This window comes from Stegodyphus dumicola, chromosome 2 (assembly GCF_044657685.1).
Source record: "Stegodyphus dumicola isolate Sdum_Otavi_A_Nest chromosome 2, ASM4465768v1".
In the NCBI taxonomy this organism is placed as follows: domain Eukaryota; kingdom Metazoa; phylum Arthropoda; class Arachnida; order Araneae; family Eresidae; genus Stegodyphus; species Stegodyphus dumicola.
In genome coordinates this window covers 131,478,192-131,496,688 of record NC_140769.1, presented here as the reverse complement: position 1 = coordinate 131,496,688, position 18,497 = coordinate 131,478,192, and the positions used below count along the sequence as shown (strand labels likewise).

General features: G+C 33.7%; 1 protein-coding gene across 1 annotated transcript in view; it reads right to left on the bottom strand.

The window, feature by feature from the left end:
* The window catches only part of LOC118184952 (uncharacterized), a 721,540-nt gene that overhangs the window by 107,198 nt on the left and 595,845 nt on the right, over positions 1–18,497 (bottom strand). Inside the window, exon 6 of the mRNA XM_085811107.1 lies at positions 12,932–13,007. Coding sequence (XP_085667233.1) covers positions 12,932–13,007 — 76 coding nt within the window. The remainder of the gene's footprint in view (positions 1–12,931; positions 13,008–18,497) is intronic.

Below are 18,497 nucleotides of genomic sequence, written 5' to 3'. Positions count from 1 at the left end.
CTTAAATTTTTAGAAATTAAAAAAAGTTATGCGCTAAAATTAAAAATTTTAAGAATTTTTTTGGGGAGGGGTAATGGGATAACAAAGATTTTTTATTGTCTAGGTTATTGTTCCAATCTTTAAATACAGGTTCCCGTTTAAATATAATTCAGTATTAAATTCTGTTTTTTTTAAGGGCAAGGCAATAAGAAAAGAGAAAATTATGGATGTTTCGCCTAAAAGTGATTTTATTTCCTAACGGTTTTATTGATAGCACAAATAAATATCTGAATTCATAATTTTAAATTTAGATGATACGACGTGTTGACGAGAAGATTAAATCTGATTAATTAAATTTATCGGATACACGGTAATTTTGACAGCACTGATGACGTTAATGATTTTACTATCATTATATATCTAGTGCTGATTCTAATCATTATTACCCGTCGCAATCAATAAATGACTGCTGTATGTATTTAGGATTTACGTATACCGAGACTGTTCGCACATTTTGTAGATGACTTCGCTTTGCTATAAAAAAAATTCGCCTGCTTAGAAAATTTGTTTTTAACTGTAACTATATTTTCCAAAGTGTATATTATCCTCTGTTGCTTCACACTTTTGTTTTCATGCAGAATGGCACTTTTAAACCTCTGAGCGGTAAGGGTTTTCACTAAGAAAGCACAAATTTAACAAAACTACTATGCGAACAAATTTTTTTTTTAAATTTTAATGTAAAAACTCTCTTGGTATTTCATACCTGGATTTGTTATCTTTTGATATATTGCCTTAATTTGTTTGACATATTTTAATATGCACGTATGTATACGTTCTTACAGATATCACAAAAAATATTCTAGGACGTATATATACGGCCTTGCCGCTTGGAGGGTTTTAAAGAAGCAATGGATGAAAGGCTATGTTTGTGCTCTTTCCGAAGAAAATTATTCGTATTTAGTTATTAAAAATGATGTGAAAGCCATGATGTTTCGGTATCTAAAGCAACGATAAATAATATTGTCAATAAGAAAGGAAACAAACGTCAGACTTCATTTTCAAACAGAAAAACTGTTCAAAATACATATCAAAGGAAAAACCGGAATGTTTCAAGTGTTGCAAAGGTAAGAGAAAATCTGCGAAGCCAAGTTGAATAATCATTAAAATAGTCAGTATCAACTGCAAACAAAGTGATTAATGCTGATCTGAATCTTAAAAAGGCGAAAAAAAATTTAATGCGCATCGTTTTTCTCCACGATATATCGTCGAACGCAGAACGCGTTGCAAATTCGCTATGAGAAACAATTATTCAAACAAAAATGGAGAAATGTTGTGACAATAAATGACTCTTGGATATGACTATAATGAAAACAAATTCTTTTGTTACAGACAATAAAAGAAGTATTAGAACGTGGTTCAAAGAATCTAAAGAAAGGGATTTATGATTGTTATTGGTTTTCGATATAACGACAAATAAAATTAAAGACGGTGCAGAAAACTGTTAAGGTCAACTCCACATATTATCAGGAATATATTTCACATCCAATGTTTAAGAATGAAATAAATTCTCTTAACCCACAATGCCATCAATCAAGCAGAACTGCATCAAAATAAAGCAAGCAGCCACAAGTGAAAATACATTAATTTCCTCGAAAAAATGGAACAAGAAACAGGTATCAACACCCATACCTTTCACTCATATCTCTACTAAATCTTCTAATGTACCATCCACAGATTTCTTGGGCTTTTGGACTTTTATAAAGCGAATTGCCCAAAAGTCGACCTACAATCCTCCTTGGACTTTGGAAAATTTTTCAAGAGGAATGGGATAAAATACCTCTTTTAATACTGAAAAAACTTTACTGTCTTCAAAATTATGGCGTAGAAAGCAAAGAATAAAGGTTATCAAATGGAACATTTAAAATACAAATATTTTAAGTATATATTTCTGTAAATACAGTGAAAATCGTCTACAAAAATGTGCCAAACAGCCTTTGTGTATTAGTACACAACTGCTTGAGGTTAGAATATTTGTTCTTAATGTGTAGTATCGAGTTTAAGGAAATAGCAATATATTTACTAAAGATAAATCTTGGTAGCTAATGCATCTATTCTAATTCTCAGAATTCTCAAACTCAGTGAGGTACTCGCAGTATTTCTCATTATACATTCGAGAAACTTTTAGATTTTGTCCCATGTCTAAAAATAACTAAAAGCGTTGTAGAAGCATTAGATTATTTCAAAGCAGGAGACATTAAAAATGGGTAATGCCCTTGCCGGGACTCGAGCCTCGGACTTCTCGAATGCGCGCCGAGTGTGCTGACCATTTCACCCCGAAGGCATGCTCAGAAGATGGTAAGAATGCCTTATATACTTTTCCTTTTAAAGGGCGACTGCGGATTAGGGGACCCAATCGCCAAATCTTGGTGGTGGAGAATCATAATCCACCACTTGTTTTACTTCGTGCGTCACTGTACAGGCATTAAGTCATTTCGACCTCTCGAATACGCGGCGAATTTGCTGACCATTACACCACGAAGGCATGCTAAGAAGGTGAGAGAAATATCTTATAACTTTAATAAGAATAATCATAGCATAAAAGAACTCTACTTAATTCAAAATGCTTTATGCCTACTTAAAAGAGAATAATTTCAAATCTGCTTAATTACATCAACAGAATTTAACCCTCCTTAATTAGATGAAATTGTAAAGATTTTCGCCCCAGTAAATTCAACTTTTGCCCCAGTAAATTCAACTTTTGACTCGTGGGAAAAGGATTGAAAACGTCTGTCTATCCTTTCCAAACGAACTAGTGTGCTGATTGAGAATACGTAACGAGAACCCTTCTAAAGTATAAGATACTTTTTTGAGAACCGCGAGAAAAGAAGCGAAGGAGAGTGAAAAAAAAAAAAAATCCCTGTTACTCGTAAATTGAATGATTGATGGCCCAACCACAAGGACACGAATTTGAAGACCATTAATCATTCGTTTCAATGCAGAGACCCGCGGAAATTCCTTGTCCGCAACAAGGGAAAAGGGCATCAGGTTTTGAACTATGGAGACCTTTTAGCTCTACCGCTAGGGATATTATACATATAAGTACCACTCTTACATTTACATCTAACTACGATCTAAAAAATGCGAAATTCTACTTCATCTCCTATCTCCTACTACGGGCAACGGTAAGAGTTAATTTAGTGAGCTTGTCTCGTTACAAAAGGAAATCTCTTTTTTTAAGTTTGATGATTTATTGTAAGGATAAGTCTGACACTGAGATATGTATGCTGGGCTTTTAAAATGGGTTGAAATCTTAACGAGTAGGGAGTTTTTATCTGATAAGCTTCGGTTCAAGTCAAAAAGATTAAGATCGAAATTATGATTAATTGAATATTGCCTCATCTGTAATGGTAGTAATATATATTCGATCATTTGTCCGGAAATGTAACAGATATGTTCTCGAGAAATAGAGTACTGTGTGTCATGTATCTGAATAGAAACTGATCGGAAATATGATATACACCGTTTAAGCTTATCTCACCACTGAGGAAGACTTTTTTGAACAATGATAATAAAAAAGTTACAAAAAAAGCTAATTTGTTTTTATTAGTCCAAATAAATACGAACGAACAAAGCCTGTCTTTTATAAATTTTGTTCTAGTGATAAAGCATTAAATATTTCAAATGATAAAAAGTATCACAAGAGCACTTAATTATGATCTACATATAAATGAACGTATACGTGTACGTTTTATTTACGTATAAATAAAACTTTTGAATGAGCATCCTGATATAAATAAATAGTCACTAAAGTCTGATGTTGATTGTGGGATTCTAACTTTTTATCTAACAGCTAAATGTGTAGGAACCTCGTGAACAGGTTAGCGAATAATCTCTTTAGTTCAGAAACAAAAACGTAAAATTCAAGAAGCCTTTATTTCTCAAAGTAAGAACTTACATTCGGCTCCTTCTCAGAGCGTACAGCAAAACCTCCACTTGAGTTTGAACACAAAGTAATAAGAAATCAAACTTAACTAAAAAGATACAGCCGAAGCTAGATGGCCCCTAAATATCAAATAAATTGGCGAAGCTATCAAGGGCCTAAAATACGGCAGAGCGTAGTAATAGGTTAGAGTGTAGGCCAAAGGCGAACGCGCTTTAGTCAGAAACTCTGACTCTCCAGCGAAGCCAGTGAAACTTCGACTTAAATACTACTCTTACTTATTTGTATTAAACGCGGTTCTAAAAACTTATTCTGGTAGGAAATTGTAAGCTGAAATTAAGAGAGACAGGAAAGTAGCTAAAAACTAAGTAATATATAATAATTATATATGTCATCTATGGGATAATATTTTTTTGCTGAATCACAGTTTAAAACCATTGTGATGGTTAAGTGATCATATTCGTTGCATAAATAAATTACAGATATGTACATGTACGATAAAGAATACATAAGATAAACTCTAATTTGCAAGTCTTATATTTAATTTGGCTATTTCCCTTTTCTATTCTAAATATACTTATATGCTGATAATAAATCTCTCTCTACTACGTCATTTCAAAACTAATTCCTGTCCAATGATTTTTATACAACGCTCATAATGCATGTACTACTTACTTTGTAAGGATCTTAAGTTTTACTAACGTTTATTTTATTTTAAATCTTTACTATCACTTCTTATTTTTTACTTCCGGCCAGAATTAAAAGCTTTAACTTATTTATGCAAATTGGTCTTGCGAACGCCAAGTACTTAAGTTGTGGCTTTTTGCCAAGCAAGAGAGAGGAAGGAGTTAGTAGAAGCAGGCCGCTTGCCTTGGCAGTTTTACTCGGTTGCTGGTTGCCTTCAAGGCCAGAGGTTTAATCCTCTTGATAATTTTAAACGTATCGTAGTGTTAACAGTTCTCTGTACTACATACGGCCTTTCTGTTAATATACGGCCAATCTTCAAGTAGGCGCTCGTTTATTAATCCAAAGTTAGTTTAGTTAGAGTTTAGTTAATATTTTTATATTCTTACGTTCAGACCACAAGTGGTTGGTCTCTGTATTCCGAAGTCCGGAAATCATTGTAAAGCGTGAAAAATAAAGGGTTTCGTATACCCTTCCTGTGTATCTTGTCTACTTCCCACATTGATTGAACATAGCTTTAGTAAGCTCCCTGTTCCGAGTCAGGTCATTGAATGTTCCCCAAGCAAGTAAGGAGAAACATTGAACCTGAGAACTTAACATACAAGTCTTTCAGCCAATACTATTAAAACTTGCAAACCAAATCTTAATCAGACAATGGAAACAAAAGGGAATCATAACTTCAGTATTCTTAATCCAGCAGTTATTATTATTATTATTATTATTATTATTATTATTATTAGGCTTAGTTCTCGCACATGTGTCTTTCTGGCAACATTTTGTGCGCGTCTTTAACTTTTTTCCCCCAACTATGTGAAAGTAGCTTCTAACTGTTGAACATACAGGGTGCTAATCTCTGCGTTTGTTTATTGCTTTCTTATGTTTTATTGAACCGATTACGTACTGTTACCCCGCAAAGCATTTTTAGGGTTGCCGTAAAATGGCAAGAGAAGGCAGGGTTCCCACATTTGGCGAGAAAATTGGCGATATGCCATGGAAGGCTGGAGAACTTTCTGGAACGAATTCTTACCGGTTTAGCTCAGAATGTTCTCGAACACAAGCCGAAAGCTATATAAACCCTGCTGGTCCGCAGTCAGTGTGTGTGTTCCTCGTCGAGAGGGCGAGAGAGATAGTATCGAGTTGGTGTCTCGTCTAGCGAGTCAATCCCTGTGAAATCGAACGAGTTGACAGCCGGGCAGCGAGTGCCGAGTGGGTCGTCGAGCGCACCGAAAGAGTCTCGTAGTGTATCGCGGTTAGTGCATCGTAGAGAGAGCGTGTTGAGCTCCGGGAAAGCTGAACCGAAGAGTCGGGAGCTGTGCTCTGTGTGTCGTCGAGTGCATCGCGAGGTGTAGCGTGGAGAGTCTCGAGAGTACGTGGAATTCCAAGAACTACCAAGCAGAGTCGGGAGCTGTACTCTGGTGCTTTGCAGTGAAGCTCTCTCCACCGTGATAGCCTGAAAGCTGTGTCGCTAATCGTGCCAGCGTGTTTATTGTAGCTCTTCGACGACTGTGAAAGTGTTTTGGAGCTGTCCTGATTAATATTGGTAAATAAAGTGCGTTTCGATACTTCATCAAGTGTCGTCGTTATTCACTCCAAATCTACGAACCCCGTACGAACGTTAAGGAAGAAAATAACGTAACAACTGGTGTCAGAAGAGAAACGTAACAGTACAAAATAAAGAAGACTTGTGAATGTCCATGTCTGCCTGTTATTTAATAACTCCTTCAAGCAGCATTTTCTATGTCATTATTTCAAAATATTACATTACATACACATTTCTTTCATTTAATAACTTATTTTTTAGTGCGAACGTACGTATTGATAAAAAATAACCCATCATTATCGATATTTAAAATGCTTGATATCGATATTATTAAAATAATACATGCGTTATTACCCATTTTTAAAACGTTAAATACGTTTGGAGACAACTTTATTACAAACTTTAACTATACACATGTAGCCACGTCAATCTCAATAGAACAATATTTTGACACGATTTACATTTCGGAGACGTAAAAAAGAAATAATTTAAAATTAGCTATTGATTTAAAATTTGACAGTGGGTATTTAAAAATTATTTTTAAATAAAATTGATGCTTTGAAAAGTGTTATCACAGGAACAGGCACAAAGTTGTAAATAATAACTTTATAAATTCTAATACAGCAAGCCTTTAATGTTACCGAGTTATTAGTTTATTATTTTTCTAGTGTTACGAATTTATTATTTTCATCTATGTTTTGTATAAACTCCAAGGAAAAATATCTGAAAAGGACCAGCTTTTAAAGCAATTAAATTTTAAGTAATTAAATTTAATTATTTAAGTAATTGAATTTGAGAGGAAAAATTTAAGCTAATAATTTACTACTGCATTAAACGGTATAGATATGTATAACGACATAGATATGTATTATAGATAACGACAAGATACAAAGAATATGGAAGCAATCAGGCTTAAATGAAAATAACTTGACATTTTAAAGCTGCATTAATTCTAGACCTTTTATTATGTAACAGTCTACGAGCTTCATTATTCCATTATCCTAAAATTAAACTTAGTGAACAGTAGTATTCCCATTTCAGTTTGTTTGAACTGCGTAAATAAAGTAATAAGTTTATATTTTCCTGAATTTCTTTCAATTCAGAAAGAAAACTTGACGTCTGTAAACTGAAAAATAACGGTAATAAAATGGCGGACATTTTTGCTCACTCTCGCAGTGACTCTAATAGTTAGATTTTAATAACATAATTTCATTGAATTGAAAAATCTGGGATGGAAGATTTATTTTTACTTCCTAGTACGAAGTAAAGGAAGTATTGTAATCTTGAAAAATTTCGGGCATAATATTTCAACGAAAATATTCATTCTGACCGCTCTGGAAACCATTTGACCATCTCAAAACCATCACCATCCATTCTAACCGCTTAAACAGAACAGAGGAATGTTTTGGCCAAAATAGATTGCAAAATGAATTCAGAAGAGATTTTTCTTTAACGTCTGTACGTATGTATCTCGCATAACTGAAGAATGAGTAGCCGTAGAACGTTGAAATTTTATATATGGGACTGCTATAACATGTAGTCTTGTAGCTCCCTTTTTCATTGCAATCGACTGCACCAATCGTACATAAATATATATACCCCTCCGTTACGTGGTTCGGTGAGCTTAATTTTTTGATTTCTTATTGTACATATTGATAAACTGCACATTTGGTGCTCTAAAAGGGATTTAATTACGTGGTTTTCATGTCCCGGTTAAGGTTTTATGCATTTAATTAATAACCTGCAAGCAATAGTTGTAGAATTATCAACAATTTAAAAGTGGCAAGTTAAGCCTAAAGAGCAGCCATTTGATTACATTTGAACTCAGTATTAGTGAAGTAAGTCATTTTCTGTATCTTCAGTGTCTTTTTGCCGAGTGGGAACAAAGTAAACTTTAAGTTTTGTGCACCTGCCTTTTTGCTCGCTGGCCGAGTTGTTTTTTTTCTTGAGGAGAAAGTCTAATTCTAATTGTAATTTCTTTAACTGTATTTGGTGTTTTATCTTTTTTTGTATTTAACATTTTTTAATGAAGATGTTATGAGTTTTTATGTATTTCTGCTTTGCTGCAAAATGAGAACTGAATTAATTGAATGAGAAATATATCTCTAGTGAAATCGAGGAAATAAGTTAACATGAAATGCAGCAAAAAAATGTCATTAATTTAATGGACCATGCTAGGAAGTCATGTGGTGTCCACATCTGGTATTTTGCTTTTAATAAATTTATCTTTTATCTATAAATATATGTTTTATTAATAGATTCTTAAGCCATCACTTGCAAAGAATACAGGAAAGGATTTTCTTCGGAAAATTGACAATTTTTAACTTTTCTGGCATTTTTAATATGTTATTAGATATATTTATATACCTAAGATTACTAGAAAGGACTTTTTGGAAAACTAATAATTTTTTGACGCTGCGTAGCACTTTTTATATGTTTTATTGCATGATAAATGGCAAAATGGCATTTCTCGCACTTAAGTTAATTAAGAGAGAAGCTGGAATATATTAGGTTATTTTATTCTGATAAACACTCTAGATTTTTTTTTTCTAAGAAAAGGAATAACGTGATGAAGAATGGACACGTATTTACGTTACACAGAAGGTAAATCACGGAAACGCCCATACAACCACCTTATTCTCCGGAATTGGAACCCGGCTGAAACTACTACTGTTCTGCGATATTACCACACAACTTATGGGCTGACAGACAAACAGGAATTTTATATTTTTCAAGACGGCGCTTTAAGATTTGATATCCGATGTTACTAATAACGATTAATTTTTTTTTTTTTTTTTTTTTTTTGAAATCAGATGTTACTAATAACGATTAAAATTGTTCCTTTTTCATTTACTATTATATGATCGCTATTATACAAGTATTTTTTACCTTTCCAGATAGCCCCCCCCAACTTTTTTTTGTTTTGTTTTGTTAAGTATAGTTTTTAACGTCTCGTGTTCCACAAAGTATACCACGAGGCTTACACAAGTAAGTTTTTATTATTATTTTTAGTAAGTTTTTATTTATTATTATTTTAGTTTTATAAGATTAAGGCGAAGCCTTGAAGGCTATCTGTCTAAGGGGAGGAATGCCTTCGTGAAGGACGTTTTAGCGGAAACTGGCTCGTATACACGTTACACATAGGGATTCGAATCTCGGAACGAACTACAGTGTACAACGACTTACTGCTCGGCCGCTGTTGGGCTACACAAGTAAGTTACAGTACTAAAATAAACAAAGAGATGTATAATAGCACTGCAAATGAATCCAGTGACCCTAAACAAATATTACAATGGCAACAGGTAAAATATTTTTATGTCTATTCCTTTTACGTAGACATGATTTCTGATAGAAAGGGAAAATAGAAACTTATTAAATAATCATAATACGTGAAATTCAAACAGAATCGATATGACAGTTAATGGAAGATAACCTCCATGCTGATGGTTTTGTGTTCGAAACCTGGATAAGGCACAGAACTTGTAGCATCGTCAGTATCTTCATGTCGGTAGTGTTTTATAAAATGAGGGTACTGAAAATCTGTTAATATGAAAGCTCGCTCGAGAGGTTAACGGAAAGGGAAGAGGGAAAGCATACCCTAAAGTTCCAGCCACACGTGTCATTTCGATCCAAGGCGGATGGTGCAAGGAGGATAATCAGCCTGTGAATTGACATTTCTGTAGAATTCAATCCAACACAGCGCTGAACGTTTATGAAATTGAAAAAATCCGATGTGGACACCACACGACATCCTTTTACGACCAATTAAATTATTCACATTTTTGCTGCATTTCATTTAAACTTATTTCCTAGAATTTCATTAGAGATATATTTCTCTATCAATCAATTCAGTTCCCACTTCGGGGGAAGGCAAAAATGTGTCAAAGTTCCAAAAATCTTTTTTAAAAATCGTAAAATACAGAAAACCTAAAACACCAAATATGGTTAAAACAGTTAAAAAATAATTTTGACAATTAAAATTACAGTTTTTACCAAACACAATTAATTCGGTTCAGGACAGGAAAAAAAAATTTTCGGTGCACGAAACTGAAAATTAACTCTTGATCCCAGTGACAAAAAGACACTAAAGTTGGTTCACCAACTGACTTAATTCACTATTCTACCAAGAGTTTCAAATGCAAACAAATGACGGCTACGTTAGGCTTAGTAGCACTTAAAAAATTTTAAATTGTTGATAATTCTACAACTATTGCATGCATATTAACTAAAGGCATACAAAACTTAAACGAAACATAAGAACAACATAATTCAATCATTAATAAAGCAAAAAATAAACAATTTAGTAACATATAAGAATAAAAAGACAGAGCTCTTTGAGCCGGTAAGACAGTGGGCCAACTACAACAAAAAAAGGGAGGTGCACAACTATCTGTACCAACTAGAACTACCATATAGAAAATTTCAACGTTCTACAGCTAATCATTTTTGAGTTATGCAAAATAAAAGTTTACAATTCGTTTTGGAAAAATTAGTCCTTTATTCCGTCTGTACGTACAGATGTCAGGCAAAAAGAAAAACCGTCTAAGAGGAAGAGTAGTGAAAATGCATAACTTTGTTGAAGTAAGACACTCGAAATTTTATAGCACTTACAATAATTTCTGTACTCTGTACAAAGAAGTAAATATGATCAAACTCCATATCGAATTAATATTTCCTGAATTTTAATAGTTAAAAATTATTACGTTTATATGTAAATTTAATGAGAGAATAAGGTCTTCATATATTATTTTCTTCCTTTACACCAAATGATTATTTGATCGCTACCTTTTAATTTCAAAATTATTTTAAATATCTTCTTTCCGTAATATTTCTTCAATAGCTATGCACTGTAGTATTTATGATTACAAGAAAAAAAATTTTTTCCGCCACAGTGGCTCACTTCGTTGCAATGAGCCATCTCCTTTTATCGCTCGCATGATTGCTCTTCTTAGCAATAATTCTTTTCACAAGTTTATTTTTAGGAATGAACTAAACAAACACTGAAGTTAATATTTCGAATAAACTAAATTGCTAATTAAAATTATTTCTGCAATAATACATTTTCTCGAAGTTTTTGCTTTCACTATACGCTGCTAAAGTTAGTTTTAAAATAATTGTGTCTATAGTTAGTTTTCTTGACGATGCTTTTACATGAATCGAATTCTTAACTTCAATATCTTTCTATTAAATAAACTGCAGCTTATTTAAGCTTTCCTTTAAAGCTGAAAAGTAAGTAGAAAAATCTATTAAACTTTTGTTTGGAAACTAAAATAACTAAATTTTCGAGTTGCTTACGAAAATTAATTTTTTAAAGAAGGGAATAATTTAAATCCAGTTATAATTTTAAACCACAATGTATTAATTTATAAGTGCAAAATAGAAATATCAAAGATTTCAATAAATAAATTCAATAATAAAAGACTATACAGTACATTCTGAATGAATTATTTAAAATTATATGGAGAATGATACTTTTTAGCCATCCAAGATACTAGAAGAGAAAAGTCCCGAAGTGTAGCCGAGTCCTGCTATTAATGCTTATATATTGTGTAGTTGCAGATGCATACTATTTTCTCTCGGGAAAATACACAAACTTGAAACAAAAAATTTACAATTTATTCTACTGTAAATGCATTCAAAAACAACACTGCTATCGAAAACGATGTACGTAAAAATGAGACATTTTTTATTTCTCATGAAAAATGTCTGATGTCTATCTGAAAAGCAATTGATATCCGAAATGCATTTGATTCGGATAAACGAGCGACTTTAAAATATGGACATTATGACTTTAAATATGGGATATTTATCTAAAACGAATGCTTTACGATAAACCTGTCAAACAGAAATTCTTAAAAGAAAGTAATGACTGATGAAACTATCATTTCAAATTCTTTGTAGAGACATTAGGTTTTTTGAAGCAGGGAAAACATGAAAAATGAGCAATGCCCTCGCCGGAACCAAATTCTTTGTAGAGACATTAGATTTTTTGAAGCAGGGAGAACATGAAAAATGAGCAATGCCCTCGCCGGAACCAAATTCTTTGTAGAGACATTAGATCTTTTGAAGCACGGAGAACATGAAAAATGAGCAATGCCCTCGCCGGGACTCGAACCCCAGACCTCCCGCTTTCTAGTATGCCTTCGTCGTGTAATGATCAGCACACTCGGCCCGTATTCGAGAGGCCGTGGTTGGACGCCCGGCGAAGGTATTGCTTATTTTTCAAAAACTCCTGCTTTAAAAAAAAAAAAAAAAAAAAAAAAAAATAATCTCTACAGTGGCGCTCGAGCTAAAAAATGGTGGTGAATGATGATTCTCCACGAAATCCTGGTGGATGATAATTCTCCACCACCAGGATTTCGTGAATGGATCCCCTAATTCCCAGTCGCCCTTTAAAAGGAAGTATAAGGCATTCATCCCGCCTTCTTAGAACGCCTTCGTGGTGTAATGGTGAGCACGTGTTTTCAGAGGTCTGAGTTCCGGCGAGGGCATTGTTCATTTTTCACGTCTTCCTGCTTCAAAATAACATAATGCCTCTACTTCTTAAATTTTTAGAAATTAAAAAAAGTTATGCGCTAAAATTAAAAATTTTAAGAATTTTTTTGGGGAGGGGTAATGGAATAACAAAGATTTTTTATTGTCTAGGTTATTGTTCCAATCTTTAAATACAGGTTAAGCTTTAAAAGTTATGCTTTAAAATTAATTTTTTTTTCATTTTGCACTTATAAATTAACTATAAAATGAAGTTTTACAGATATTTTTATGAAAGAATATAATACCATACTTACACCTAATCTACATATTTTGTGGTCTGTGAAATCTCCATGGCATAATGGAATGGACACTCCTTTACTGTTATATGTGCTGAAATAAAAATTGCAAAATTATTGTTATGATTAGTATTTCTTCTCAATAATTTCAGATAAAGTAAAATTTTTCTCTTTTCGCGAGAGACTGTGAACTTTTCAAAACATCTATAAAAAATTTCCAAAACATTTTTTTTAACATAACATGGTGTCTCAGTACTATGCTTCAGAACTTCTAGCAGGGTCAGGGTGCATCCCGGTGATTCAGAATCATATAGCAATACAGGGTCGGAAATGTTTTCATGATACACTTCGAAAAAAAAAAATTAAATAAATAAAAGACAGTTCTATATCTCCCGTTCTACTGGACCGATTGACGAAATTCGACTTGTTAATATATTTTTTATTATACTTATTTAATTCTTCCATTCACATTTCCAAATTTAGGTTCATTCCAAATAAAATTCGCCTATATTTTATAATTTATTTTTTAAATTTGTATTTTTAAATAACTTTTATAAATTTTTTTAAAAGCATTTTGAATCACAACCTATAAAAGTTTTAAGATCATCTTAAAGTAGGTATATTTCTAAGTACACTCGCAAAAAAATAGAGTTTTACATTCAAAATTTTCTAAGATATACATGAATTTACATATTAGCGCGTTTGGAAATTTGGCATATTTGTTATAAACGACAATAACGCCAAATGTGGTTTACGCACTTTGTTAAAATTACTTGAAAGTACGAACGATGACTTTTTCTCCGCTCGTATGCAATGAAAGAAAAAAAGGGAAAGGAAACTATGTTGCTGTAAATTAAGAAGTTCGCCAAGTGAATTATTCTTGGCGCAAACAAAAAAAAAAAAAAAAAAAAAAAAAAAAAAAAAGCGCAAAGATAAATTTTTCCATTCCTCCGTAAATGTCGCACCAAATTTTACAAAATTTAATAATTAGGCATAATTTGAGACGTAGAATCTAGACATGGAAAAAAAATTGGCATGTCATTTCAGAAAAAAAGTCCGAATTTGTTATAAATCTAAAACATGTCGTAAGTCACGCTTTCGAAACATAAAAACGAAATTTGAATATCGTCAATCGGCCCAGTAGAATGCGAAATATGGAACTGTCTTTTTTTTTCTTTTTTTCTCCCCCCTTCTTTGGCACAGTGTACATAGAAACATCAGAAATTAAAAGACGCCAAGTAAATTAGTTTTCATTTTAATAATAAATTTACATGAACAAACGTAACATGAGTCAAAAATAGTGTTCGAAGCTTCGCCCACCAACTTCAACGCACACCTCACGTCTACAGCGCATGGCATTCCGAATATTCTGAAATATTCCGAGGATATCTCGAATTTTTCCGGCGGCTACTGCAACCAGTTCCTCGGCATTGTAAGGGGGGTTCATAAACCAGTGTCTTCATATGCCCCCCCCATAAAAAGAAATCAAAGCACAATAGGTCTGGTGATCGAGCAGCGAACCACCGGGCCACCAGGTCCCATCGTATTAGAACCACATTGTGAGTCGCATCGATGCAGAGATCTAAAAGTTCTGGGACGACTTGCTGCAGAAAGATCAAGTATTTAAACCGGTTAAGCCGTTATCACATTAGCTGTTTGTTGCCGGGACAAAACGTTTGTAGCAACAGTTCTGAGAAACGGCCTTTGGCGAAATAGGGTTACCATCTTCACTTGGCAAACAGGCTGAAAGCCAAACAAGAATCAGTTATCGCTCAGATTGGCGAAAGTGACGTTTCCTTTCAAGTGACATTCGCTTCTTCGTGTTGTTTTGTATCGCTCACACGCTTTTCGTTTTAAACTTTATTGTTAGTAATGGAAGATAATAGAAAGGTGATTGCTATCAAGTTAATCACTTTGATCTCCACTCTGGCACTTCATGTAACAGATAAACACACTTCTGGTTATAGCAATCAATTACATCAGTAATAGCCAAATTCTGTATACACCTAAGAATAGTTTAAAAACATGTGCTGGATAAGTCTATTTATCACACATCGCTTATGTGTATTTTCTGTTGTCTGCATTTCAATGAAAATTTGATGGCTCACTGGAAAATTTGTGACCTGGTGAAAGCATTTTCTGACTAACTTTATGGCTCATAATTACTGTTTTGTCCATTCAAATGACAAAAATCTATATGGCTGATATTTACCTCCTCACAGCCAGCAGATACTATTCAGCAAAATGAAGATCAAATAAAGCATATGAATACATGAGCAATCAAACATGTGCGAGTTGTTTACTGTCCAATAGAACACTCGGTAATATACCTAAAACACATTAATTATACCAACTCTAGAAATTAGGTGTTCACATCATGAGTTTGTTTTATGGTTTGGTTTATTGAGATTACAGCAAAGCACACTAGGGCTATCTGCCTAAGGGAAGGGATGCCTTCGGGGAGGACTTTCTAAGGAAACTGGCTCGTATACACGTTACACATGGGGAAAACCACGAAAGCGTCCATGCAGCCAGCCCGTTCGCGGGATTCGAACCTCGGACCGAACTACCAGTGTTCAGCGACTTTACCGCTCGGCCGCTGGTGGGCTCAGTTGGTTTTATGTGATTACCGCAAAGCCTCGAGGGATAACAACAAGAAGGATCCCTTTGTAGAATATTTTTTAAAACTGGCTCGTATACCAGTTACAAATGGGGCAAACCAAGGAAACGTCATGTAGCCAGCCCGTTCGCGGCATTCTAGCCTGAGACAGAACTACCAGTGTTCAACGACGCTTCGGCCACTAGTAGGCCCGTGCACTTAATTGGAAAGTGCAATTCATTATGTAAACAGACATGAAGGTGATAATCAGTTGTGCGCTGTTTTAAGTAATCAAATGTTATAAATGCACAGCTGTTACATTTCTTATTATTTATTAGTCATGTTTTTATTACGTAGATCATACGTATGATATAATTATGAATTAACCCAATAACAAAATGTGTACACTCTTTAGTACTCAAATACTCATCAATTATTTTTCAACTGATTATTACATACCCATAATAATTTGCAAAGAACTGATAACTATAGTTGCTGCCAATTACATAATCGTTATCTGAATTAAAAGTAACTTCAAATAAACTTCTTGGCAATGTTCATTTTTGTATTCATACATACATATATATATATACATCTAATAAGTCATATATTTACATAAAGATAGAGAGATGCAATGTTTTAGAAGTTGTTAATATATATTTATTAGTATTAATGTAATGAATAAGATTTATATTAATGAATGTATATACAAATGTTTTTCATCATGCATAATAATAAATCCATAAATTTTCAATGTTTCAATAAAGTATAGTTTCTAATGCATTTATAATTCAAAAAGTATTTCATTAATAACATGAAAATAATTGACAAATTTAATGAGTATTCTCATTATTACATAAGCTATGCTTTTCTTTTTTATGCATCTTTTATGCTGTTTAAAATGTGTCACTGATTATGCAGTTCCGCGCATATACAAACGGATTTTAAGAAATTATTCAAATTTAAGAAATAAAATTCTATTATATAACAGTGTTATAATACACGATCAGCACGAAATACGACAAATTTGGCGAACTTTTGGCTACGAACAATTTGTAAACAAATCCGAAATGCAAGTACGTCGTAAAATACTGTCAACTGTGAAATTTCCACGATTATATATTTAATGAATATATACACATTTAAAAAATGACTCAGGCAGTTGTATTACAACAAAACAGCAATAATTAAATCGGCCTCTATTCTCACCGTCCATCACTTCACAGTGAGAGACATCGCCATATTGAAAGTTACCCGTGATCCTTCAGAAGCTGACCTTTCGTCTGATTGGTTGAACGTTCGAGGAACACGTCTCCAGCCGGAACATTTTGGGAAAAGTTTTAAAATGTTGCTCGTAGCCGGGACACGTTCCTCCTAGCTAGACGAAACATTTCTCGGAAGCCTGCCGCTTAAAGCCGTACTACTAGAATCTCGTTTCTCGGAATTGTACCGGGTAAGCGCGCGCGTCTATAGATGTGATAACAGCATTAGACGAAAAAGCAACAAGTAAGGTCCGATTAGGTGATCCCCCACATTGCCCGCCCAGACAATAACCGAAAACCGACTCAGCGTTGCACGACGTCGTGTTGCACAAGGGTTCTCTACCGCCCAGAGATGGCCACTATTGTGCGTTGAATATTGATGCTTCATCGATAAACAGCAGATTAGCAGGAAAATAGTGATCTGTAACACACTTTTTAAGATGCCACTGCCCAAAGATAAGAGTCTTTTTTCTTTACAGAAAATCTTCCAGATCCTGGAACGCGAAGCGTAATGGCAAACCGCACATTGAGTTAAACACTGTTAAGCGAATTTCGCTTACTGCGCATGCTTGATGGTGTGTACCTTTGGCGCGGGGCGAAATATTGGCGACTAAGCAACCCTACGCTAGCTTATTCGTGATTTCCATGGCTGTCGAGTGATGTGTACAACTGCAATGTTGTGAAACTTTGCTTATTACTTATTTTAACCTCCATAACGATTGCACTTGCCTATTTTTCTTTATTTTAGTTTGTCAATAACAGTGCATTTAATATTTGTAACATACGTTGTGCGTAATAATTCGTTATTTAGATTTTACGTGTTATAATTCAGTAATTGTAAACTGGATTTTCTAGCTAAGTTTGTTAACGTATATTCCGTAGCGTGCTGTTTATTTAATTCTTTGAAATAAGAAAACGTAGCTGTTTTCTTATTTCAAAGAATTAAATAAACAGCATTAAGGAAAAGTAAAATTTCTTCAATGTTACGTACAAACACTTGCTATATTCCTCCGTGTTTCTTTACGTATGTACGAATGGAACGTATGGTAAATCCTGTATTTAAGCTGACTTCCTTTACCCATTTTTTGCACTCTTTAATCGAATTTATACTTGATCGTATCATTCAACTTTCCAGTTGTTGGAGCAGTTCAGGAAAAAAATCTTATTTTAACACAGTAATTACTTTACACTACTCTACGAAGACTTAAACGCCAAATTTGTTTACAATCAGATGGCGGTACATCTACCATATACCGTATTTATCTTCTTTTCAAATCGCGCCAACATAAAAATTACGCCAAATTTTTTTCTGAGCATGCGCAGTATGCGACATTTGTTTAACACTGTTCAACTCAATGTGCGGTCTGCCATTACGCGAACGGGAAACCACCACACTTCGCGTACTCAAACTTGGAGTACCTCGTACCTAATGTAGCACACTCTCTTCGATATACGAAGTCCGTGCTGATCGTGCCCGATACATGGGAGCTCGATGAAAGGTCCGTGAAGATTGAAGCTTACGAATTTTATTCAATACGAATTCAAAATAAATAATAAAATAATAAATAAATAAATAAATAAAATCTGAAATGTTTCAGATTTTAAATTACGTCCAAATTAAATTACGTTTTTTTAACGTTTTGTGCGTTATCTTTATTTATTAAACATCATGTTCTTCGTACTTAAACCATAAAATTCAATTCAACAGGAATATCGCAAAATA